General features: G+C 41.2%; 1 protein-coding gene and 1 long non-coding RNA gene across 21 annotated transcripts in view; one reads left to right on the top strand and one right to left on the bottom strand.

The window, feature by feature from the left end:
* The window catches only part of FGGY (FGGY carbohydrate kinase domain containing), a 224,458-nt gene that overhangs the window by 27,532 nt on the left and 169,071 nt on the right, over positions 1 to 27,855 (bottom strand). For all 20 annotated transcript variants that reach the window (XR_013544951.1, XR_012086424.2, XR_012086425.2 and 17 more), the window contains one exon: positions 5,553 to 5,614. Coding sequence is in view for 17 of the 20 variants with exons in the window: in XM_072997696.2 (XP_072853797.2) it covers positions 5,553 to 5,614 (62 nt within the window). In the remaining 3 variants the exon portion in view is untranslated. The remainder of the gene's footprint in view (positions 1 to 5,552; positions 5,615 to 27,855) is intronic.
* On the top strand, positions 18,478 to 27,043 carry LOC144589067 (uncharacterized). The gene is made up of 3 exons (XR_013544953.1): positions 18,478 to 19,234; positions 22,351 to 22,410; positions 26,940 to 27,043. It is a non-coding gene; the product is annotated as an uncharacterized LOC144589067 (long non-coding RNA).

Below are 27,855 nucleotides of genomic sequence, written 5' to 3'. Positions count from 1 at the left end.
CCAGAAATTGCTGTTTGTGTTCTTTGTCGCCTGCTACGTCACACAACTGGTACATGACAAGGAATGGAAAAAACAACTTGTTAATAAATCTCTCTTATATATATCTGATAGTATATAAAACATATATGCATACATAATACATATTTTGAGGATCTTGATAGTATGAAATATACTATCACATATTAGTATAATATATACTAATATATGATAGTATATGCCATATTATCAAAATCCTCAAAATATACATTGACACTTTTTGTTTGACAACTTTGGTCTCAGTCCTCCCAACCATTTTTTTCCCTCACGAAATGTCAGTGTAGACAATTCGATTCAGTTTGTAATCTCTGTACTTGCGTATCCATCCTACTCTTAAGAGCATCCTTTTAAAGGTGCAAATGTGCAGATCTGCTGACCTTGGCTGAAGTGATTCTATTACAAATGAGCATCAAATCACTGGATTTGAACACTATATTAGTATGGAAATCCTCTTCATGTTAAAAACGCATCATAAAGTTCTCTTGTACCTTATAGTCACAGAAAATGTACAGACACTGTACTGTCAAATGCACATACATTTAGGGGTGTGTGTGGGTGTGAGTGTATTTAAATAAACACCATAACGTATGGGTGGTGTCACAGCTTTATGCTTAGATGGGCCAATGTCACAATATAGTGTATAATAATTAATCTCTACATGTCGAGGCTAAGGCTATTGTGGAGCATTTAATTGATCACACATAAAATTATCAATGCAGAATTATGTCCTAGCATCCTATTCCTAAACATAATCGAGTTTTTACACTAGCCCACCCCTCTGTGAGTGCAGAGAAGAACAGACAACCTCACATCTGCATCCATGTGCTCTATGCTCCTCAATATGTATTGTGGAAAACTTGAAATCACCTGCCTCAAATGTGCTTGATACTGATTGCTATTGGGTTATATTGTCTCATACATATCTTTAATTGGAAGCAGAGTATTCCTAAACCAATGGCCCCTATTTTCAAACAGTGGTGGCTCCTGAACTGCCTCACCTGAAATTATGGCTCTCTCCTGTTCAATCAATGAGCTTCCTATGTGTTCAAATAAGCGTGTTTTAATATCAAGCGGCTAATGCCCGATCCTAGGCATCTCTTCATCAACAGACAATGGGGGAACAGTCAGCCAGCCAGCCAGTCACATACTCAGGACAACCAATGGCAGCAGCACCATTTTAAGACAAAGAACACAATGCTCTTGGTAAGGCAAATTATTGTGGTATCTGACACAGGAAACTCCTCAGTGGTAAAATTACATTAATAACAAAGTGAAAAATACTTTACTACCCTTTTAATGGCAGTAAGAATTTGATGGCTGAGCCTAATGGTAGGGCCAGCTCCACTTAATTCAGGCAACTGATGTTGGTGATTCAAAGCCAAATAATATTCTTCCAAATAATCTCATGCCTATCTTGCCCTTGCATTTTCCCATGGCAAATGAGACTGGCATTTTCCCCCCCGTCCTCCACCTGTTAAATAAATTTGTTGCAATAACCTGAATAGAGGGAGTCCACCATCAGCTGCCTCCACGGCACTGCATGTATCCTAGTACAGTAGTCTAAATCCTCATCAGCTGAAAACAATGTGTCTCTGTGCATTTCTCCAACTCAGCTTAAACCTTGGATCCATGTTATTCAAATCTACCTGGGTTCTGTATTCCTAAAGTATAAGTAAGTTGAAGTCTTTGGCTGAAAATGCAAATGTAAGAATCTCTTGAGTGTCTTGGGTAGAGTCTTCACTTAACCTGCAGGTGGTGCTGTGGCACTTCTCAAATACAGGTAAGTATGTGGTCAGCTTCTGTCTCGTATTTGAAAGCAGAGGCTCAGATCCTAAAATGAGTTAATTTATGGAAGTTCACAGAACATTTTTTTTTAAAAAAAAGACGAATAAAAACCCTCTCATATATGCCCCTGCAGGCAGGCATCTGTCTCCCAAAAGGCCTTTTTGAAGGGGCTGGCCCCTCTCCCAAAACAATACCAGAGGCTAACTGACTAGCAGGGGAGGGATTTTTTAAATGAATAGTATTAATATATATTATGACCCAAGCCCAACGAGGGGTGATTCTCCCTTCCCTAGAAGCTTCCCACAGCCCATGCATCACAGAGGTAGGACACCAGAGAGGCCTTTCACGTGCTGCAAAGAATATCGCAGAAGGAATGTGTCCTTTCCTGAACATCCTTAAATGTATCTTAGGAGCACAGCCAATGTGTGTTGTGGTTCACAACAGACAGAAGTCATGAGGTGCCGCACAGTAACATAGCAAAGTTAGGCTATCAAAGAACATAAGGTGTTCTACAAATTGGAAATGACTCCAGTCAGTTGCAACTAGAATAGGCCCATTGTATCTCTGGGGATCTGGGAAAGCAGCTCCTCTGTACATTCCACTGATTCAATGGGACTACTCTAGCTGTGACTTACCACTGGATTTCAGCCAATAATTCTAAGTCATTTTGAACCACTCCTACACATTTGGCATTTTAGTCAGAGTTTCTGTTATCTCCGTTGCTGTCTGATGTCCTTACTGTTTCTAACTGCTGATTTCTGTCCTTCTTAAATAACATCCCTAAATTAAAAAAAACCTACCACTTCCTCCTACAGCCTCCCAAACTTTCCCTTTAGCCTCTTCTGATCAAGAACACTTCTTTCAACGGTCAAATATCTGCTTATTTTCTGTGAAATCTTTCTCACTTTGCAGCCCCCTCAACTCCCAATTGCTCCATCTCTTCATGTAATAAGGGGAAGCCAATCAGTCACTAGTTATGCTATGAATAATGCTAGTCTTTCTCTCCTGCATTTCAGCTTTCCATAGAAATGGCTCTATTGAAGCCTGTTTACATGAGCAGTTGTTGTGCTGAAGATGGCTGTCTTTTGAATTTAAGTGCAAGTGTTAGAACCTGAGATAGGTTGCTTGACTCCCCCAGGAATCCTACGGAGATACATAGATCTTCCTGGTCAAAGATCAAAAGTGTGTTGCTTATCACAGCTAGCATGTATCCCAATTAAGGGTTAATATCAGAATGAAATAAAATAATCACAGACAATCATATCAATGTTCATCTGAGTATCATGATATAAGCATTTCATTGTTGGAAAAATTCCAGGTAACATCAGTTTGCTACAAAAATCTATCCCTACTGTTTCTTTGCCTGCAAGTTCTAAGTTTGTTAAGACACATCATCGACACCTAACAAGATGAGTGAGGTGCCAGGTGACTGGAGGAGCACTAATGTTGTCCCTATCTACAAAAAGCAAAAAGGAGGAACCTGGGAACTACAGGCCAGTCAGCCTGACATCAATCCCAGGCAAAATTCTGGAACAGATTATAAAGAAGTCGCTATGCAAACACCTAGAAAACAATGCAGTAATAACTAGAAGCCAACATGGATTTGTAAAGAACAAATTCTGCCAAACTAATCTGATCTCGTTACCTCCCTAATAGACAGAGAAAATGCTGCACACATAGTATATCTTGACTTCAACAAAGCTTTTGACAAAGTGCCCCATAAGATCCTGATTAGCAAGCTAACTAGGTGTGGGCTGGATAGATGAAGTGACAGATGGATACACAATTGGCTATAGAATCGTACTAAGAGGGTGATGATTAATGGGTCCTTCTCTAGCTGGGAGGAGGTAACAAGTGGCATACTGCAGGGCTCAGTCCTGGGCCCAGTGCTCTTCAATATTTTTATTAATGACCCGGATCAGGGGATACAGGGAATACCAATCAAATTTGTAGATGACATAAAATTGGGTGGAATAGCTAACACCGCGGAAGACAGAAAAAAAATTCAAAATCATCTAGATAAGCTTGACTACTGAGCTGAAAACAACAATGAAATTTAACAGGGATATGTGCAAAGTACTGCACCTAGGAAAAAGAAACCAAGCACACAGGTACAAGATGGAGGATACCTGGCTTAGCAATACTAAAAGCGAGGAGGATCCTGGAATCATTTTACATCACAAGCTGAATATGAGCCAACAGTGTGATGTGGCTACAAAAAAAGGCAAATGCTATTTTTGGCTGCATTAACAGAAGTGTAATCTCCAAATCCTGCAAGATCCTCGTTCCCTTCTATTCCACACTGGTTAGGCCTCATCAGGAGGATGGCACCAAATTGGAACAAGTTCAGGGGAGGGCAACAAGGATGATCAGGGGGCTGGAAACCAAGCCCTGTACGGGAAGGCTGAAATAACTGGGCATGTTTTGCCTTGAGAAAAGAAGACTGAGGGGTGATGTGATAACACATTTCAAATACTTGAAAAGCTGCCATATAGAGGAGGGGCAGGACCTGTTCTCAGTCATCCCTGAGTGCAACAATGGGCTCAGGTGACAGGAAGCCAGATTTGGGTTGAATATCAGGAAAAATTTCCCAACGGTTAGAGCTGTATGGCAATGGAACAAATTATCCTGAGAGGTAGTGAGCGCTCCAGCGTTGGAGGTGTTCAAGAGAAATTTGGACAACCATCTGTCAGATCTGCTTTGATTTGTACTGCTGCATTGAGTAGGGGGTTCAATGGACTTACAGGCCCCTTCCAACTTCATGATTCTATGATTCTAAGATCTAAGCCTTTTGACTCTTTCTTTCTCCATATTGTTATTAATTACACTATAACGGTTGCCTGAGGACTAGTGGTTTTACATGAAATGTTGTTGCAAAGGACAGTGATGGACTGGTTCTTTTCTGGAAAATCACCTTCATGTCCCTTTGCCTCCTCATTGGCAAACTCATAGTAGGGCATAGTGGTGCTGAAAATTGGTACATACAAGATTTTGCTGTAGTCCTTTGCAAGCTGGATGGCATTAAACAACTCAAATACTCTTCCTTTTCTTTGCCTCATCTCATCCCTAAGTACTTTTGGTAGTCATGTAACCATTCATACATGATACAATACACAGAAGGTCATTTTCTTGAAAATAAATACAGACAATTGCAATCCTAACTCAAAGATGCACTAGCTGTAATACGGTTGGGATGGGCAGAAGCCACTGGTGCCATGAATCTCCCTTGGGCTGGCTGGTCTCAGATTTGCCAGCACAACTAAATCTGAAACCACAAGGGCTGTCCTGGTTAAATCAGGCAGCAGAAGTACTAAACATGGGCAGAGAAGTAGCTTCTGCCATTTTTTTGACTGCCTCCAGCAGCCAGAAAATGGGAGATACATCTCCATTAAAAAAAAAAATAGCTTTTTTGTTTTTTTGCAGCAGGGCTTTTTCAGTACCCCCCCCACCCGTTTTTAGTTTAACTAACTCATTCTTCAGTTTGAAAAAATAATTGTAGCACACTTTACAAAATAAATAAAGAAACGTGTAAATTTTACTCTTTGGCCACGCACTCCCCATCAGCCCCTCCCCTTGGGGTGCCGGCAGATCTGAAAACTGGTCCTCGGCCCTGCTGAGCTGGCACACCCCTGGAATAGATGCTAAACATTTCAAAGGGCAGCAAGAACAGGCAGCTTCATACCCTTTCCTAATTCTCAGAGAGTGACACTCAAAAAAGAAAACCCCATTACCTTTTATCCTTGTGGTTTGGCAGTACTGTTCTTCCAACTCTTCCCATTTTCTCCATAGCATCCTGTTTAAAGATCAACAGAAGCCAGCGTGGCCTGTTTCAGTTTAACATTCTTAGTAAAGAACAAGATGTCTCAGAAAATAAACAGAACACAGCTGATGAGTTTTATTCTGGGTTAAAGACCCGAGTGCCTGAAATACATCTTTTCTCATTAGCAGACAGCAAGGAGAACACAACACTGCAGACGGCTCAGTGAGCTAAACACCCTGGAAAGTGAAGTAATGTGATTATTTACACTAAATCACAAACACCATCCGTGGCCAGCTGATTATTTAGATAAAGTACCCTGAAGACATTTATTGTTTTGCATGGGAATGAATACATGCACACAATGATGGCAGTTCAAGGGTGAAACTGGAAAATATATATCTAATAATTTAGAAAAACTCAGGGCCCAATCAAACTATAATTATTCTGGATTTAGTTCCAGCGAGAGCAGTAAGATTTGAGTCAGCACTGACAAATCAGTTCTCAACTAACTTGAGAACTTCAACATGTTCCTGCTATACCGTCAGTAATTTAAGGAAGTGGGAAGGTACAGAAGCGCAGCTCCAGGTGGTTTTTTCCTCTCCTCTCCTTAGAACAAGAACAGTGTCATCCCCTGCTGGAGACTCAGAGAGGGACTGACAGACTTTCCTTGAGAGAAAGCAAGATAATGTGCAGGCCCACAGTCTCATTCTTTGAGTTGGGAGTAACCTGAGCACAGTGAAGTTGGCTTCGTTTCGTTTTCGTTTCGTTTAGTCGTGTCCGACTCTTCGTGACCCCATGGACAAGAGCACGCCAGGCCCTCCTATCTTCCACTGCCTCCCGGAGTGTGTCAAATTCATGTTGGTTGCCTCGCAGACACTGTCCAGCCATCTCATCCTTGGTCGTCCCCTTCTCCTCTTGCCATCACACTTTCCCAACATCAGGGTCTTTTCCACGGAGTCTTCTCCTCTCATTAGATGGCCAAAGTACCACCTTATCTATCTACTGAGAAACCTATATGTGGGAAGTTGGCTAGCTTTGTTAAATAAAAGGTAGGGGAGATAAAGTACTTGAAAACAAATCAGGAAATAGGTCCACACTCTCCACCAGGAAATAAGTATGCACATAAGCAGGCCATACTAGGCTTTGTGAGATAATGACTATTCCATCACTTGCTTAGAGAAGAGTGACCAGAGGAAAGTTTGAGTGTCCTCTACACACTCGGCACAGTAATTTATCAGAAAGGGCCAACAGACATACTATCTTCTTTCCACGCATGTAATTCACATGTAGGGGCAATGAAATAAAAAGGCTTTGTCACAATTAAGTTCAGCTCTAATGATCCACTATTAACATTTTTTAGCTTTTCTGAGAATGTTTGCAAGTATAACACTAGCTAGTAATACAATTTGGCACATTTTACTATAGGATGAGGGTTTTCATTGTATTGACTAATACTCCAAAATATGGTATTAAAAAATTTCAAAGAATCAAGACCAAATGAATGACAATCTCACAAATAGCTAAGTGTGGTAAAGCTAACGGTTTTAACAGGCTTAACTATTCTCAGCACTGCTTAAATAGCTCAGTAGGGTTAGAGCACCTAATTGTAGAACTAGAGGTCAGGAACCAACAGAGCCTCCTGGGAGAAAAGCCAGATTTTGTAGGTAAGCTGTACTATCCCTTGTCGCTACCAGAAGGAGGCACTGCTGAAGCATTTCTAAAGCATTCATACCCAGAAAATGCAAGGAAAGTTGTTGTAAGTTGGAACAAACTTGACAGAACGTAATGATTTATACAGTAATTATGTTGAATGCTGTAAGGCTGGGGCCTTTATTTATACATATATTTACTGACCTTCCTGTTTGGATTTCAGGGGCAATGTGAAACCAGTATATATTGCAGTAAAAATAAATAGACATGATAAAACCCTTAAAATAAAGTATTATGATAAATAAAATAATTTAGTACATAAAGAAGTTTTGTCCATTTAGAACAGAATACTTAGATTTATTACGAGTAATATATTGATCAGTGACAAACAGGTCGCTAAAGATTTATCAGAAGGAAGAAAGGAAGGAAGGAACAGAAAGGCAATTCCTTCCAGTCTTCTTGTCTTTCCCATCCAGGTCACAGGTACTGTACAGAAAACATGTGCTGTTTGCTTTAATAATAAAGTGGTGTTGAGTCAATTCTGACTTACGGGGACCCTTTTCAGGGTATTTCCGGTAGAGGGTACTCAGAAGTAGATTATCATTCTCTTCTGGGGCTGCTCTGGAACTGTGCAGCTTGCCCAAGGCCCCACAGGCTGGCTCTACTCACAGGAGGCATTGTGGGGACTGAAACTCCCAAACTCTGCCTCCTCAGCCAGATCTCTAAAACACTGAGCCATTTGTTATTCCCTAAAGTTGGAGATAATTCTGCTGTTCACATAAATATAAACTTGCACACTTTTTTTAAATTTAAAAGCAGTTTTTCATTTAGCCTGCAAGCTTTTTTCTCACCCCAACCCATCCTCACATCTTTCTGGGAAGAAAATACCCGCCTACACAAGCCATAAAAAGATTAAATGGTTTTCTTTCAGGGAAGAGAGAGAGGAGAGAGGAAGAGAAAGGAGAGAGGAAAAGACAGTACTATCCTCAGTATCTTGCCATGATGAACGACCTGAGGTTATTTTCTGTAGGTTATTTATTTAATCACAGTATTTGCATTAACCCTGGTTGATACTGCCTGGAAAAACATAACACACCCTCCAAAAACCATGCAGCTGAATGAACATCACCCATGGTGTCTATAATAAGAGCACATAAAAGGCAACACCCCCCAAAACAAACAAACAAACAAACAAAACACCATTCCATCATTGTTTCCTTAACCTCCAATTAATCCCAATAACCCTGTGAAAAGTGATGTTGGGACAGGTAAGTAGTATTATTGACAGTTAAATAGCATTATTGCTACTTAACACATGGGAAGCTGGGAGACCATTCATGCCTTTGCATATTTCATCTGCTTCTTGTTTTCTGGAACTTAGCTTGGGAAGCAGCTACTGTACCAAGAAGTCTGGGTGGTGCTCTTCTGCTGCTACTGCTGGGCAATGAGACTCAAACGCCACTGTCTGGGGAGCTCTAGAAACCCATTGGTTTATATCAGGGGTAAGGGAACTTTTTTTACCTTCCCCCCCCCCCCCCAAATTTATATACGTCAACATTACCCCCCCAGCTCTCACCGTCTGCAGCTGAGCCCTCCGCCTGGGACTTGTGGCCACCACCCGGGCAGCTAGTCTGAAGCTGCCACACCACTGGGAAAGCACATCCTTGGCGAGGGGAGGCGGGCGCCGCAGGTCCAGCAGGTCCACTGGCCATGAGCTCAGGTGAGGCAGGGCAGGAAGGGGGCCTCCTCACCAGCACACCGGGTGGGTGGGTGTGGGCAGGAAGGAGAGCTCTGGCTAGGGCTACGCCGAGCAGAGTCCAGCTGGCCTGGTACGCCATCCTCCCCCAACTTTGGAGGCGAGGAGGGCAGACGGGTGCCCTGTGCAGTTCCTCGCCAGGACTCGCTCTCCGCTCGCGACGGAATGCCTGGCTACACACAACATTGTTGGAAATAAAATGCCTGGGGGTAAAATGCCTGCCGTGACCATCCTCATTACCCCCAGGATTTTCATTTTTACCCCATTTGGGGTAATTTACCCCTGTTCCCTGACCACTGGTTTATATAATCCATGCAATGCACAGATTGAGGTTGAGGCTTTGGAAAGGCATGACTTCAGGCAATTCCAGATTCTTGGAAACTTTCCATGGAGAGCACAGTTTTATTCAGAAATGTTTCTTTTGAAGCACCACTCACCAACTATTTCCCACAACTGGCTCTATCTGCTGCATGATGTATCTCACTGGATCACTGAAATCACTTCTCGACTTCCCAGTTCACCGGCCTCAGAACCCACACCCTTCAGAAAACAATGCCAAAAGATCTAGAGATGTTTGTGTGTTTGGAGTGGCTGGCTTCCAAGTAAAATTGACTCTTTCAGTAGTAGAACATTGAATTCTGGAATGTTCTTTGCCTGAGGGATCTCTGATGCCTACTTCTGTTATCATTTCAGTGCCAAAGGATCACAGAATTGTAGTTAGGAGGATCTCCTAAGGGAATCTGACCTAATCTCCTACTAATGCCAGGAGATGCCCTTGAAACAGATTTAAAAAAAAAGAAAGAAAGAAAGAAAAACCCAAGCTTCTTTAATCTCTGCTTATGTTATTTCTGAGGTGGTTTATATGCTTTTTAAAAACTCTGTTGACATTTTAGTTCTCAACTTCTTCTTCTTTTCTTTTTAAAATCTGATTTTTGAATTTTCAGGTTGCCCTGGGGACCTCTTTGAAGGGCAGGTTAAAAAAACCCAATACAGAACAGAAACAAAAGAAAAATGAAAAATAAAGAAAACAAACATATTGTGCGCCCCCCTTAAAGACTAACTGCTATATTTTAAGGTGAGCTTTCGTGGATAACTCCAATTCCTCAGAGATATAAATACAACTCTGCATATGAAGACTCAAGGTTGCACCCACAAAACCTTATGTATAATAAATACAGTGGTGCCTCGATTTACAGACGTCCCCACTTACGAAAATTTCAAGTTACGGAAAGCTCTGGCCGCAAAATTTTGCTTCTACTTCCAGCCGGAGCTTCCACTTACGAAAGGAAAAAGGCAGGGGGAAAGGGTGGGAAATTTAAATTTACAGTACTAACTGTTGGTGCCGAAGAGGCTGCTTCTATGTAGCTCTTTTGCCCCAATGGTTAGGGAAAGGGATGCGGTGGGGGTGGCCCAGAGCCAGGAGGCTTGACCCTCCTGGGTGCTCTGGCGGCGCGGGTGGCAGAGGCAGCGGTTGCCGGGAGGCTTGAGCTGGCTGGGTTTCTTCGGCCGCTTGCCTCCCGACCCGTCTCCGGCTTGCTCCGCACTGCCCTCCGCCATTTGAATTTCCCACCATGGCCCCACGGAGGCTGGCGCGGAGCAAGCGGGAGGCGATCCACGAGGCAAGCGGGCAAAGCACCCCGGCCAGCTCAAGCTTCCCGGCGTTGGGCGACCACGGCCGCAGGCGAGCAGCCGAAGCACCCTAGCCAGGCTCAAGCCTCCAGGCGGTGCCGGTCGTGGAGGCGGCAGAGCCAGGGCCGGGAAGAAGCAGTGGAGGTAAGGTACTGCTGTTAACTTTTTACTGTTTTGGGTGGCTTTTGCAGGGTGGGATTGGGCTGGTGGGGTTATGTTTTTAGATTTTGTTTTTTGCAGGCCCAGGGGCTTGCAGTGTTTTTTTTGGGGGGGGGAGGGGATATTTTTTCCTTCGGCTGGAATGGATTAAATGGTTTTCAGTGCATTCCTAGGGGACATTGTGCTTCAACTTACGGAAATTTTGACCTACGGCCACTGTTCCAATATGGATTAATTCCGTAAGTCGAGGCACTACTGTAATAACATGTTACAATGTGTTTATCAAGGTGCTACAAGGTGTTGTTTTCAAAATGAAGATGGACACATCAAATCTAATGGCATGTTACACAGACATATGCACTGTCTTTAGAAAGCTATGTGAAACCAGATTGAATCAGAGATATTTCTGTGATACCAGAGCAATAATGAGGCTAAGCAAGGAGTCTTTGTTTAGCAGCAGGGTGGAGAAACATCGCAGTGGGCACTTTGTATCCCATTCAGAAGTTGTAGAGTTAAAAATATGGCCAACCATTGGGACTAGGGAAAGGGGAAAACAAAAATGAGACAGTAGACCTAGCTGCTGGCACCAAAGGAGGAGGGGACTGACAACTGAACTCCATTCCCCTGAAAAAACCTAAGCAGGCAGACAAACTAACTGAATGATTGACTTTCAGCTGTTCCCCTAGCTTTTCAGGGAGCTGAAGGGCAAAAAGAAAGACTTGTGCTGGTGTTCAGATAGCCTTTCTGAATTCTGGAATAGTCTTCTCTTTCTTTGTTTTATCACTCAGCTTGACTGAAATATTATAACACCACCAGGTGTTGAGTGTATGTGCGATTGTGGAAGGATGCTGTGTGAGCTTTTGAATGGACAGGTCACACAATGAGGGTGTCATGTAGCACCTCATTGTCATAACCTTTTCTGTTTACCCCTCCATTCACTTTTTTGTTTGTTTGTTTGAAACAGAGATCCTGAAATGCACAGATAATGTCACAAACGGGGATGAAGTGGGGTGGAATGTCTTCTAAAGAGGTGATACATGTGTCCTTTCGTCGTTGTCGTTTAGTCGTGTCTGACTCTTCATAACCCCATGGACCAGAGCACGCCAGGCCCTCCTATTTTCCACTGCCTCCCATAGTTGCGTCAAATTCATATTGGTTGCTTCGCAGACACTGTCCAGCCATCTCATCCTCTGTTGTACCCTTCTCCTCTTGCCGTCACACTTTCCTTACATCAAGGCCTTTTCCAAGGAGTCTTCTCTTCTCATGAGATGGCCAAAGTACTGGAGCCTCAGCTTCAGGATTTGACCTTCCAGTGAGCACTCAGGGTTGATTTCCTTTAAAATTGATAGGTTTATTCTCCTTGCAATCCAGGGGACTCTCAAGAGCCTCCTCCAGCACCACAATTCGAAGGCATCAATTCTTCGGCGGTCTGCTTTCTTTATGGTCCAGCTCTCACTTCCATACATCACGACAAGAAAAACCATAGCTTTGACTATTCGGACTTTTGTTGGCAAGGTGATGTCTCTGCTTTTTAAGATGCTGTCAAGGTTTGTCATCACTTTCCTCCCAAGAAGCAGGCATCTTTTAATTTTGTGGCTGCTGTCTCCATCTGCAGTGATCATGGAGCCCAAGAAGGTAAAATCTGTCACTGCCTCCATATCTTCCCCTTCTATTTGCCAGGAGGTGATGGGACCAGTGGACATGATCTTAGTTTTTTTGATGTTGAGTTTCAGACCATTTTTTGCACTTTCCTCTTTCACCCTCATTACAAGGTTCTTTAATTCCTCCTCACTTTCTGCCATCAGAGTGGTATCATCTGCATATCAGAGGTTGTTGATATTTCTTCTGGCGATCTTAATTCTGGCTTGGGATTCCCCCACTCCAGGCTTTCACATGATGTATTCTGCATATAAGTTAAATAAACTGGGGAACAATATACAGCCTTGTCGAACTCCTTTCCCAAATTTGAACCAATCATGTGTCCTTTAGTCGGGTACAAAATTGACCTGGAAACCCCTAACGTTATCCACCAGAACTCTAAGCTGATTGTGATGGTTTACCTGTTATATTTTTCCACAGACCCATGGAAACTACCAAAGAACAACAACCATAAGAAATCATATTTTGGAAATTTTTCTTTCTCAAGTGTGTAGCTAAGTGTATAACTCTATTCTTGCATGGAAATGAGTCAGTGGTGGAAGCAATGGTGTTAGCTTTTCAGGTTCTACTCCATGTTTTAAAAAAGTATGCTGTACATTAAAAAAAAAATAGTTGCCAGCCATGATAATAATAATTGCCAATATTTATCAACACAAAAAGTGTTCTGCTGAATCAGATCAAACATTATTCTTTCCTATCCTCTTGCTCCCACAGGAGCCAAACAGATTCTTTCAAGAAGTCCATAAGCAGAACATAAACACAACAGCACACTCCCTATGCAATAATAACTCAAACCGAAAGGCATACTGCTGCTGATACCTGACGGTCATATACAGTAGCCATCCTTTCCACTGATAACCATATCCTCTATGAGATTCTAGGCATATGGCTCCAAGTACAAGATGTTGCACCATTTCAGAGCCCCCTGAAAAGGAAGAATTGGCAAAGCACTTCATAACATGTATTCGCGAAGGCTTTCACGGCCAGGATCTAATGGTTGTTGTGGGTTTTTCGGACTTTTTGGTCGTGTTCTAAAAGTTGTTCTTTCTAACATTTTGCCAGTCTCTGTGGCTGGCATCTTCAGAGGACATTCATTTTGAATTATGTCTCTGTCTTCTAGGGTATCAGCTATTCTGCCCAATTTGGTATCATCTGCAAATTTGACAAGCATCCCTGGCACTCCCTCATCCAAGACATTAATAAAAATATTGAAGAGCACCCGGCCCAGGACTGAGCCTTGGGGTACCCCACTTGTTACCTCCTCCCAGTTAGAGAAGGGCCCATTAATCATCACCCTCTGACTACGATTCTATAGCCAATTGTGTATCCACCTGTCACTTCATCTATCCAGCCCACACCTAGTTAGCTTGCTAATCAGGATCCTATGAGGCTCTTTGTCAAAAGCTTTGTTGAAGTCAAGATATACTATGTGTGCAGCATTTCCTCTGTCTATTAGGGAGGTGACGTGATCAAAAAACAAGATCAGATTAGTTTGGCAGAATTTGTTCTTGACAAATCCGTGTTGGCTTCTAGTTATTACTGCATTGTTTTCTAGGTGTTTGCATAGTGACTTCTTTATAGTCTGTTCCAGAATTTTGCCTGGGATTGATGTCAGGCTGACTGGCCTGTAGTTCCCAGGTTCCTCCTTTTTGCTCTTTTTGAAGCTAAGGACAACACTGGCCCTCCTCTAACCCTCTGGCACCTCCCCCATTTCCCAGGGTTTCAAGAAAACAATGGATAGTGGTTTTAAGAGTTCTTCAGCCAGTTCTTTCAGTACTCTCGGATGCAGTTCATCCGGCCCTGGCGATCTGAACTTGTTCAAGGTGGCAAGGTATTCCTTGACTATTTATCTATCTCCAGCTGCAATCCTGTCCCCCCTACTTGTACTTCCAATTTGTTTGGAAGTTCATAGCCTGTCTTATGGGAAAAAACTGAACTAAAATAGGAATTGAACACCTCTGCCTTTTCTTTGTCATCTGTTATCATTTTCCCATTTCCATTGCAGAGCTGTGCCACTATATCTTTCGTTTGTTTTTTGCTACTCCCATACCTGAAGAGTGCTTTTTTTATTACTTTTATTTTCTCTAGCTAACCTCAGCTCATTCTCAACTTTTGCCCTTCTAATGCCATCCCTGCATTTCCTTGCTATTTGTCTGTACAAATAGCAAGGAAATGGTGGCCTGGCCTTCTTTCCACTTCCTGAATAGTACATAATTAATTATTATTTTTAAAAGTTCTTCAAGGACAGAAGCTCCACATCGAAATTCATATTTTCAGGAACACATGTTAAAGAATGCAACAACTTATTTTGAAGTACCACGATAAATACTGGTTTACACAGGATATAGAAGTCATTAGCACATTTGGTTTGTCATGTGAGAGATGCAAACATGCCCTCTGCCTTGTTTGATGTACCCCTCAATAAAGTAATGAAAGTATGATTAATCTACTTTTCAATGAGACATATTTTCTAACATTGCTTTTCCACATTTTCTCCTTTCCTGTAAATGCTGAGCTAAAAATAAATCCTAAATGTTCATGTTTGATCATAATTTCTAAAGGCTAAGCAAAATGGAAGTGAAGGGGTTTTTTTCCCCTCAGAAAAAAATAGAGGCACTGTGGAGCATAAATAAAAGAACACATTCATAGTTTCAGCCTTTGTTATCATCTAGAAACTGAGACAGATACAAGCCAGTAAACAATCTAGTTAGCAATGAAAGGTTATCTGAGTAGCTAGAAACGGGAGAAAACTAGGTCTAATAGACTTGCTTTTCGAAAGATTACGATAACAGAAAACAAAACATGCTTTTTTGTTAAGAGTGAGCAGCAGTGGTATTGATTTGCAGTTGCTAGAAGTAGTCAGAATTGTACAACAATCTATTATTGCAATTACTGATTTAGAATACACTAAACTAATATAATCATAGAAAAGTATGGTCCATGGGAGCTGATATCACATTAAAGTCTTCTCCTTCATCCACACCCTTAATTAATACTCTGCATTTACTGTTCTTAAAGATGGTATGGGGAACATCCCAAAATCAATGTGTGGTTGATTTCATCTTGTTATATTTCATCTTGTGCAAAGATAGTAGGGAACTGGAGTTCAATCACATAAAGACATCATGATTTATGAAGGCCAGTTTCAGGTAAACTATCAAATCAAAATAAGGGGAGAGTTAGGCAACAGACAAATGTCGCTGGACGTTCTGGTTAAGAAGAGAACATCTGAGTGAACTCATACTTAGGTTATAATATAGCTGCAAATTGGACCCAAATTGCCTGTTTGGTTGTGTTCATAATGACCAGCTCGGAAAAGTTCTTCTCTCTCTCTCAAAATGTTAAGTGCGGTTCTGCATGTGCACAGTCAGCACTCAGTGAACAGGGGCCAAAACAGTTGTTTCACAGGTATTATGTAGTCCTTTCAAGTTAGCTCTTCAATGAACTATACTAAGGAACTATGGACATGACAAAGCCAGCTGGTTTGTAGCTGCCATGCACAAATGCACTTCAAAGTTCAAGGTTTACTTTTGACAAAACACTGATTACTTTGAACTGCATGGACCGACTGCCTTACTACCAGCTCTTTTGCTCGACAGGTTATCTTTTACTTTTGGCTGTTATTCTAAAAACATTTCAGTTTAGTCAGGAAATTGGAAGCTATGGATCAGACTAAGAGCCCTGTGGCACAGTGGTTAAACTGAAGTACTGCAGTCAAGCCTCTCTGCTCACGACCTGAGTTTGATCCTGATGGATTCAGATAGCCGGCTCAAGGATGATTCAGCTTTCCATCCTTCTGAGGTCTGTAAAATGAACACCCAGTTTGCTGGGGGCAGAAAGTGTCATTTATATAATTATGTTGTAAACTGCCCAGAGAGTGCTTCAGCATTATGGGGTGGTATAGAAGTCGAAACAACAACTTCTACATTACAGATAGAATGTTAATAGAAGAGGGAATTCCTTAAATGCTGAAAGACTTTTTGCCTATGACAGCACAATTTTTTCAAGCCTCTTCTAATTTACAAAATAGCGTCCTTCATTTTGTGCTTAATAATCAGGATACAAAAGCAGGTTTCATTTGCAAGTGTTTGCTTAGGCATGAAGGCTGACTGAATTGCATCTCTAGAATGCTAGCATGATTTTAAGTTCTAATGATATGCTCTCTGAAATGTATTACTTGAGCCTTAGGCCTTAACAGACATATCCATTGCACATAACTGATGTTGTACAATTAAAAGTGGTTCTTGTTTACAGCTTACTCTTCATACACCCAGACATTTCTCCAGTCTTCCAGGCCAGAATTCAGAGTGAAGGATGGAGTGACTATGATCAGTAAATATGCTGCCAGGTTTTTTTTTATTTTAGAATTAGACACAATGAAATAAATACTTATGAAATAATTGATGTGTTGTATTTTTATATGTATATTTATATTACACAACATCTGGATAAAATGCATTTTTATTTAAAATTAATAATGCAATTCAGTTAATTACCGGATAACACCCTATGCTTTAAAAATTAATAATGGCTATTGATAGTTTTATCTTTTTAATTGTGGATAAAGTTCTCAATGTTCTAGAGTGGCATGTTTAGTGGAATGTGCACTTCAGAATAAATAACAAATATAAATAATTTTTAAAATGATGAAGAAAGCCCACAGATTGAAAAAAGTTACTGTATTTTTCTGTTTATAACACACACCCCCCCATTTATAAGATGCCTCCCTAAGCCAAAAATTAAGAAAACTTAGCTTTGAGGATTCAGCCTCTGGGCTCATAAAGCTGGAACATTAGGAGTCCCTGTTGCATCTGATCACTGCCTACAGCTCCACCTCCAACAAGATGTGTTCCAATTGGTTTGTTCAGCATCAGCTGACGTCAGTTCCATGAGACTCATTTATTTATTTATTTATTTATTTATTTATTTATTTATTTATTTATTTATTTATTTATTTATTTATTTATTTATTTATTTTATACCCTGCCTCTCTGGTCATTGCGACCACTCTAGGCGGCTCATGATTGGAGGAAGCTAAGTCTCCTGACTGTAGAAAGCTAAGCCTCGTGACTGAAGGAAACCTATTTACAGAGGCATGGTACCGTATTTTTCGCTCCATAAGACACATCTCTCCATAAGATGCAGCAAATTTTTAGGAGAAGAAAACAGGAAAAAAATCTGTCTTCTCCTAAAAATTTGGTGAGTCTTATGGAGATGCCCATCTTATGGAACATGCCCTAGAACCCTTTGGAGGCTCACCCAGCCCCCCCAGGGGCCAGAGGGGACGAAATCGCCACCTTCAGGGACTCTTCTGAACCTTCCCAAGCCTTAAAAGAGTCCCAGTAGCTGGCGATTTTGCCCCCTCTGGCCTCGCGGAGGGGGGCAGGGTGAGTCTCCAAAGGGTCCTAGGGTGTGTTCCAAGACCCTTGGGAGGCTCCCTCCACCCACTCATGGGGCCAGTGGGGGCGAAATTGCCAGCTTCCAGGATCTTTCTGAGCCTTTCCAGAAAAGGTCCTGGAAGCTAGTGATTTCACCTCCACTGGCCCCATGGGGAGTGGGGGGAGCTTCCCAAGGGTCCTGGAAGGCAGACCCTTGGATTTCACCCCCCCACAGGGACAGCAGGGGCGAAATTGCCAGCTCCCAGGACCTTTCTGAGCCTTTCCAAGCCTCAGAAAAGGTCTTGGAAGGTCACGATTTCACCCCCGCTGGCTCCCCCCCACCCCCACGGGGCCAGTGGGGGTGAAATCGCCATCTTCGCTCCATAAGACACACAGACTTCCCCCCACTTTTTTGGGGGGGAAGGACGTCTTATAGAGCAAAAAATACGGTATGTGCCATTTTGTTCTCTCCTCAGCTATCTCAGCTTAGGTAAAGGTAAAGGTTCCCCTTGACAATTTTTGTCCAGTCGTGTTCAACTCTAGGGGGCGGTGCTCATCCCCGTTTCCAAGCCATAGAGCCAGCGTTTGTCCGAAGACAATCTTCCATGGTCACATGGCCAGTGCAACTTAGACACGGAACGCTGTTACCTTCCCACCGAGGTGGTCCCTATTGATCTACTTGCATTTGCATGCTTTCGAACCGCTAGGTTGGCGGGAGCTGGGATAAGCGACGGGAGCTCACTCCGTTGCATGGATTCGATCTTACGACTGCTGGTCTTTGGACCCTGCAGCACAGGCTTCTGAGGTTTAGCATGCAGCGCCACCACATCTCAGCTTACTTCTGTGTAAAAAACGCCCCTCATTTTTAAGGTAATGATTTTAGGGGAAAAAGTGGTGTCTTATACATGGAAAAAATATGGTAACAGACAATGATAAATATGTCATCCCCGTCCCCTTTCTCCATCCCTTGCACAGTCAGAGCAGGAAAGGTGTTTTCGTACAGCAAAATACTTCAACTGAATGTGAAACAGCAGCATGTTTGAATTAAATTTATTTTCCTATTTGTTAATAGTTCCATGTTTTGGTGAACCAACGTAGCACTTTCCTCAAAATAAAATATTGACAGAACTGTCACTAAAAAGCTTTACAGTGACACCACCACAAATCCTATTTTCATACTTTCCACCCAAAAAAAACACAGAGGGGAAAAAAGCTTTTTTTTTTTTAACACTGAAAGGAACAGAGAGGAAATGGGCACACAGAGAGAGGAGGAGGGGGGTGGATTATCAGGGTTCACTGCAGGGCAAAGCAGCACGTGAAAAGATTCTAACGTATCAAGGGCTATTCCCGGGGCAGTCAGTCCCCATGTAAACAGAGCCATAGATAGACCGGGCAGCTGGATAAAATCAAAAGGACAGAACGGTAAGTGCAACTGAAGTAGGAGTTTTCTGGCATTTCAGTCATGATGTTAGTCACTTATTCAAGGCCAAATTTAGAAGTAAAATGAGCCATACTGATGGCCACCCCACCACCCTTCAGTTGGAGAGCCTGTTTTGTGGTAAAAATTATTACTAATATTAGACAGCTGCTCATTGTTATTGTTGATTTTCTAGAGCATCTTCCCCCCCTCCCCATATCATGAGACTAACAAAATAATTAAGTAATTGTACTTAGCGGGCGGCTAACAGTTCAGCACAGACAAAAGCAGGCCAGGTGCCAGCCTGACTGCTGGGTAGTAGGAGGCTCAGCTTCCACAGGCAATAGAAGGAGCCCAGCAGCTTAGCCCTGCTTTTAGCTCCCAGGTTTTGCTGGCAGCAGGCAGGGTGATTTAATGTTCTTTGGTCTCTGACTCAGCAGTGCTGGTTTTTGCACAGTGGACAGGGAACATGTGTCCTTGAATTGGTCTGTCATTCAAGACTAAGATGGGGTCAACTGCCACAGATCTGGGGCAAACAGGCTCAAAAATAAATGGGGACTGTCTGATTTCATGACCAGTATGTGACTGGTTGTGTGATAGCTACCCACCAAAGGAGAGTGGAGGGGACTGCCTGCACGATTATCTTTCCCTCCACCCAACATGATTGTGCCTTACTGTTTTAGCTTATGAATAAACAGTGTGAAACAATCAGTACAACCACCTTGTTTCATACAGTGGTGCCTCACTTAACGACGATAATCCGTTCCAGGAAATTCGCTGTTAAGCGAAAATATCATAAAGCGAAATTAAAAAACCCATTGAAACGCAGTGAAAACCGTTCAATGTGTTCCAATGGGCTAAAAACTCACCCTCCATTGAAGATCCTCCATACGGTGGCCATTTTCACTGCCTGTATAACGAGGAATCCGTCCCTAAGCACAGCAGGGAGCCCTTTTAAGCAACCGGTGGCCCTTTTGAAAACCCAACAATCAGCTGTTTTTGATCGCCGTAAAGCGAAAATCAGTTCCCGAAGCAGGGAACCGATCATCGCTAAGCGAAATTCCCCCATTTAGACCATCGTTTTGTGATCGCAATTGCGATCTCAAAAACATCGTCATAAAGCTGATTTGTCATAATGTGGGGTAATCGTTAAGCGCTATAGAGAAGGCTGACGTAAGTTGCCATACTGTCCTGTTTGAAACATGAAACAATGCCCTCAGCCCTTCATTCTCCTTTCTCCTCTAAATATGTTAGGATTCCTTCCTTTACAAGAAGGACCTTCTTTAACCTGTTAATGAACTATCATGTTATTGTTATTTGCATATGTGTGATTAGGTCAAGGCTTGTACTCACTAAATTCCTGGACCGGGTACAAAAGTCCCACACTTTGTCTTCCAGAAATCATTAGAACCTCCAGACTAAGGATGTGAATCTTACAGCCTCTCACTCTTAGACAAAAACCAAAGGAGATGAGAAATTGCTCTTTTTCCACGAGCTTCCCCTCCTCCAATAAATCTCATGCAAAATCTTATGGGACTTCTCAGATGTTTCATGGTTTATTTGTTTTTCCTGAAAGAAACTGTTCGGGATCAGAAATCACTGGAAAGAAAATTAAGCTGCACAGCATTTGGCAGTTTCCTGCATAGAAAAATTGGGGGGGGGGGGGGAGAGCATCGCAAGACAAAATGAAACAAGTCTCATTTTCACAGGAAGCTGGATAAAGGGGGAATTTTTGACATAACTCAGAAAATTGCAGAACACAGAAATTTTACAAGTTCTTGTATTCTTCATCACTTGAGCATTTGAAGCGTAACTTCTAAGTTTGTTCACGTTCTTAACATCTGTTAACACATTAAAAAAAAAAAGAACTAGCCTCAGGGTAACACCAGTCCTTACAATGTTAGCTGGTTGGATATCTTGGTGGTTTAGGTATCTGGTGGTAGAGCCAGTGGTAGGGAATTCAATTCCCCACTGTGGCCTTGGGAACGCTGCACAGTCCCAGGATGCACGCCAGAAGAAGGGAATGGTAAACCACTTCTGAGTATTTTCCACCCAGAAACCTCTGAAAAGTGTCACCATAAGTCAGAATTGACTTGACAGCACATGATGATGATTTTTGTTGTTGTTTAGTCGTTAAGTCGTGTCCAACTCTTCGTGATCCCATGGACCAGAGCATGCCAGGCCCTCCTGTCTTCCACTGCCTGCCGGAATTTGGTCAAATTCATGTTGGTAGCTTCAATGACACTGCCTGACCACCTCGTTCTCTGTCATCCCCTTCTCCTCTTGCCTTCACACTTTTCTAACATCAGGGGCTTTTCCAGGGAGTCTTCTCTTATTGTGAGATGGCCAAAGATTTGGAGCCTCAGTTTCAGGATCTGTCCTTCCAGTGAGCACTCAGGATTGACGATGATAGCTTGATTTATTCCTCCATGCAGTGAAAGACCTTTTACCTTGTATACAGAGCAATACGAGGCGGAAACCATGCAAGGACATGCAGTAATGCAATATGCATTTTCTTTATCCTTCTTCTGAATGATGAAAGTTGTAGATTGGCAAAACACTCATCACACATGTTGAACAGTGTATATTCTCAGAAGGGAGGGACACAAAATCATACCTTCACTACATGAAAAGTCTTGCTAACCTGATAAACATATGAACCAGACCAGTATTGGGTGAGTGGGGGGAGCATCTAACCTGATAAACATATTGGGTGAGTGGGGGGAGCATACCAATGTACGTTAATTGTCTACATAAATTGTCTTTCTTCTTTGAGATTTGCAGATGTTAGAAAGTTGGAACGTTTATTAAAAAAAACACCACCCCCCTATTCTGAAACATGCTCAGGGCAGCCTCTTTTCAGCATGTGTGCAAAGGCAAACAAAATGCTTCCCTTCACTAATGGTTCACAGCCTCCTGCAGGGTCAAACGAAGCAGATGATCAACAGGACATTGAAAACATTTGGAGTAAGGACCTGAAAACAATATAATGTCTACAAAAAACAGAGGTGGGGATGGAATCATACAAGAGATGCTAACACATTTTTAGATTTCTTGCATGCAATTTTGGCACTGTGGGAAGATTCTGTTTCAAGATGGTGGTATCTGATTGTTTTTCTAGAATGGCTGGGAGCCTGGCTCCTATTCTGCAAGTGGATGCTAGATGTCATTACGATTCAAGGTAAGGAAACGGTGGAGAGAAGACAGTACAGATTTTTTTTAAAAAAAAAAACAAAAACAGTGGTACTTGTTCCTCAATCTTCCTGCAATCTGAATTTTGCGGGAAACCACCTGAACAAAGGTGCAGGCTGACAGTTTTGCCCCACTGATTACCTGCCACATTCATACCATACATATTGCTTTCATCAACTTGAGCTTAAACCTTTCTTCACCATCTGGCAATTGATCCCCCCCCTTTCCCAAAATCTGTATTTACTTTATGACCTATGGCTAGAGCACTGTTTACATATTAGAAGCTGGCTGGGGTTTTCTCGATTCTTTCCATATGTTCATTTACCCTCTCATAAAAATGTTTTGGATCTAGCCAGTTCACATGCATATGTGCTGTTTTATCAAATCCCCAAGCACAGACCACAACACAGCTCTTCTGAGCATCCAGCTGAGATTTTATCATGAGAACCATTTCAGAGGCCACCATGCCTCATTGTTATTGCCATAAAAACATTTAACTATACTGTAGTGTTCCCTAGGTTTCTGCCCAACAGGATGGTCTAATAATTCAGCCTTGTCTTTCCAGCACAGGCTCAACAATCATAAAAGTACTTTCCGTATATACAGTACATCCTTGTCCTCCCCACGAATGAGGTCTGAAATCTCTGTTCATCCATTATTATTCATGTTGCTTTCAAGATGCAGTTGAGTGAATCATGCCAAAAACCTGTTAAGTCTGTACAAACTAAGGCCTAACATCTACATAATACATGGCTTGCATATGAAAACTTAAACCACTTATTTGAGTCTAATGGCATGGACTTCTATTTTCTGAAATATGCTTGTGAGGGGAAAAAAGGATAAAATCAATGGTTTGAGTTTGCATAGAAGTCCTTATATTAAAATAACCAGCAGAGGGGAACACATCCTTCTGCGTACAATCAGCACAGTTTCTACTTTTAACTGGACTTTTGAGTTGTCTATTCCAATTTCCATCTTGTGTGAGAAGAACCTTGGGTACCCAGAAATTCTTGGACTAAAACTCCCAGAAGCTTCCACCACTACATGTGATGCCCAGGATTTCTGGGAATTGTAGTCTAAGAACATCTGGGAACTCAAGGCTGGGAACCACTATCCTTTTGGGGGAGGGGGAAAGAAACCAAAAAAAATAACCCCAAAAAGGCAAGTTGTGCCTTTGGCACATTTTTATGTTAGAAGATATCAGTATCGCTTGAGGGAGAAGATGTCATATTGTTTACTTTAAAGATTATGCTATATTCTCAGGCCATAAATGATTTATTCCCTTAGCATAGTGTTAAAGCTAGAATAGAACAACAAGGGCAGGTAGGGGACCAGCCCTCAGATATTTTGGTTAGTTAGAACTGCATTGCCAGTCATCGTCTTCCATTAGCTGTAATATTTTGGCTAAGGCATCATCAAATTAAGGAGTTTTGCTGGTTTTTGCAATTTGTACTGCACTTTTAAAATTTGCATTTCTGCATTTCTGCATTACCTGGTACAACAAACTCTCAGATATACACGTACTACCTCCACATTATGATTTCACCTTTGACGTAAAGTATCAGTATGTTTGAAGAAGTGGACCCGTCAATGAAAACTCACATTAAAATATACCAATTAGTCTTTAAGGTACCACAGTGTTTTTGTCTTCTTTGTATTTTAATTTTTCTTTAGGCTTTTTTAGGTGTGCCTGATAAGTAGGGGGGAAGGTTTTTATGACATTTCACATTTTCTCTGAAACATACATTTGAACCCATAAGCAAGTTCAAACATGTTTATGAGTAATCTGGCGTTTCTCACCAGATTACTCATAGACATGTTCAAACCCACCCATAAGCTCAAACATAGGTTGCAGAAAAAAATATGACATACCATAAAAGTCCTCCCCCTAATAAGTATCAGAAAATTATCATTATCCATCAGCAAGAGGCAATGTCATTTTTAAATTATTATTATGCCTGCAACCATATTGATCTTTTTATTTGTAATAAGTGAATTATTATTATTATTATTATTATTATTATTATTATTATTATTATTATTATTATTATTATTATTATTATTATTATTATTATTATTATTATTATTATTATTATTGAGTCAATCAAAATTATAAAAACACTGACTGGAATTATATAACAAGTTTTTAACCAAATACCTAAGTATCTGCTAAATATCAGTGCCGTATGTATGCTGTTCCTAACACAGTGGTGCCTCGCAAGACGAACGCCTTGCGGGACGAAAAACCCGAAAGACGAATGGTTTTGCAATAGCTGTGGTGCCTCGCAAGACAGCTTCTTCCATGGTCGTGCTTCGCAAGACGATTTTTTTTTCTTGTTAAGACCGATGCCTCGCAAGATGAAAATAATTCATTTGTCTTGGGAGGTTCCCATCGGAACACATTGCAATGCATTCCTATGGGAAACCACTTTTCGCAAGAAGAAAATTTCGTATGACAGCACTACTCGCGGAACGAATTACTTTCGTCTTGCGAGGCCCCACTGTATTGACATTTTAAAATTAATACTGCCGAGTTCTAAGTCTAAGTCCCAAGTCCGCATCTTTCATCCCAAGCCGCAAGTCTGAGTCCCTATTAAAAATAAGCTCTTTTTTCCAGAAAAAAGAGAAGGATGGGTGGGTTCCGAGTCACAAATTGAGTACGAATCATTGAAACCTTCCCCGAGTTGAGTCTGAGTCAAGTCACAGGTGCTACTTAAGTCCGAATTTACCATGAGTCTCATGACTCAAGTTCCCATCCTTTGTTCTCTGTATCATCTTTGTATTTTTATTTTTAATATTCTCTTTCCATAACTAGTATTTTTAAAATAAATTCATAACGCAACATTTGGAAATGGGTAAATTAATAAAAGAATAATAATTGTTGTATAATTTATCTTAAATATTTGTACAGTGGTTGCCCAAAGTAGCTAGAAAAACAGAAATGCAACTTAGTTTTAAGTATTTCAAGTTTGCCTGCCCCTACTAATGAAGCATTTGAATAATCTGAGATAGAAAAATCCTTCAGCCTGTAATCTCTCAAGTGACAGAGGGTTTTCCACAAAGGTATATGAATGTTATATTAACTATTTCACTGATCCAGTTCTAGATTGTTTACCATGACTATTTATCAGATATACTTTACAGTGCTAACATAAGCAGTCATATGCCCACCCATAAGACAACACAAAGCTGTCTCCAGGTGCTGCTGTCAGAACTGGAATGCAGTTCGGACATTCCAAGGATAGTAGAAATGAACTCAGGCATTTGAGAAAATAAAATTTAAGCAGCCTCCTCATGGGCAATTATTTTTCCAACAAGTCACCTCTCCCAAGTCTGTTCTCCATGAGAAAATAAATCACATCCCACAGGTCTTGAAAAGAATCTACTACCCAGAAATGTACCTTTCCTATTTTTCTAAACCCTTCCTATATGGGTATCTCTTTATATTTCATAGTGATTTTTTCAGTGGCTGGATAGATTAATGTTCACAACGTAGAAGAAATTATGGTAGATCAGATTCATGTGGAGTAGAAGACCAGGTACTATAAACTTTTGTGGTCCAGCTTTATTTCATCATCAGTCTTGAAATATGTTTGACATAGAAAACATATTTCAAGACTGATGACATAGAAAACAATGTCCTACATTTTGTTAATTACTACTAGTAATGGAGCTGCTCAGTTTTCACAGTTTGAATGCTGAAGTAGCCACACTTGAGTACAACTTTTACTGGAATCAGAAACAACTCCAAATGTGCCACAGAACAATATTTATTTATTTATCCTATAGAAGGATAAAGGAGAGGAGCTACCTTTTCAGAGGTCATAACCAGCATTTTGAGTTGAACCCAGGCATGGGTCCCTAGCCAGCAAAGCTGCCATAAAAAGGCAGAAACATGCTCCCTATATTTGCCCCCAGTTGGTTATTTCAAACACTACATCAGCTTCAAATTTCTTTTTTCCCCTCACCATTGGCAAGCATTTCAGATTGTGCAAATGGCTTAACAGAGCAAATGTGAGATGTATCTTGTTCCAGTTCAAAGTATTCTGAGGGGATAAATCAAAGCTGTGGCTTTTCTATACAGAGAATAGAGCATCTACCTAAGAAACAAGAGTTTTCTCTGTATCCTCTGTACAAATTCCAATCTGCTTTTTTTTAAACAGTATTTTTCCCTTGCTTTAAGGCTCTCTGTATAGATTTATTTTAAGGTTTTGGTTCTATTAATGGCAGGTGTCCAGAAACTTTGCACTGAGAATCTATATATCTCTTTCTTTCTGTGTTAAAACTACAGTTTTTTTAAAAAAATTATATAATAAAACTGACATTGTAGAGGCACATGAACCCCAAAATTGTTGGTTGCTGAATGTTAACCCAAAGAAAAGGATTGCAAGCCCTTCCCTTTCCGCCCCTGGTGTGGTAATTTAATTTCAGAACAAATACAGCCAGGCTTTACAAAATCATGCCATTCACAGACAAGGAAGTCTTGTTATTTAGAGGCATGTTTTATATTTCTTTCAGCTGGTTGCTGTGCGGTAATGAAATAATATCTGGTTCAGATCGGAAAGGCTCATTGTTTCTAGTTAGATCATCAATGACTGAACCAAGCCCTGGATCCAAAATAATGAATGAAAGAAAACAGTGCAAGGAAAACTCAACTGCGTTCAATCAGAATATTGAGATTATATCAAAGTGCTTTATATTTAAGAATTCCAATTGAAAACATAACATGTAAATGATAACAAGTGTGTGCTTGAAAGCCTGTGCTCTATTATGGGTACACTGGTAAGGGAATCATGATGGTTGGTGCCATTTGCTGAACTGATGTGCACTGCAGTGCAATGGAACTTCTGCATTATTTGCGAGACTGAAACACTTCAAACATACTTTCTTCCTTGCACTTTTAGACTGTGTTATATTGTAGTTTCAGATATCCTTCCATGCATTTCATGACATCTCATATCGATCTTTCAGACTCTGTGAACAAGCCTGACCTCCTTCATGGCTATAACTGTTGGACTTTATCAGCTACAGTGGCATCTTGAGTGACAAAAGCCATTCTACTTACTCACTTAGTATATGAGTAAACAACCTGTTAACAGCTGCTGTCTGACACTGTCATTACTTGCTTAACACACCTCTTCCCAATATGGCTGTAAAAATCTCTAAGGAGAATATTACCCCTATATTACAGATGTGTGCCGATGGCTGAAAAAGAGGCCAGGTAGTGGAAGATGTGAACAGGGAACTACCTAACATATTCTTCACCAGTATGATATATCAGCTCTGAGATAATGGTGCGGTTGAACCAGAAAACAGCATTCTTTTCATCACAATGATATAACAGCTCTGAGATATTCCTATATCAGTTCCCTATACTATGGATATAGGAAAGTAGCTACTGTTCAGCATGGCAAGTTGCACTAAAGAAGGCCCA

The sequence above is a fragment of the Pogona vitticeps genome, chromosome 4, assembly GCF_051106095.1.
Source record: "Pogona vitticeps strain Pit_001003342236 chromosome 4, PviZW2.1, whole genome shotgun sequence".
NCBI classification, from domain to species: Eukaryota; Metazoa; Chordata; class Lepidosauria; order Squamata; family Agamidae; genus Pogona; species Pogona vitticeps.
The sequence above is the reverse complement of the archived record's forward strand: the minus strand, read 5'-3'. Positions and strand labels throughout refer to the sequence as shown.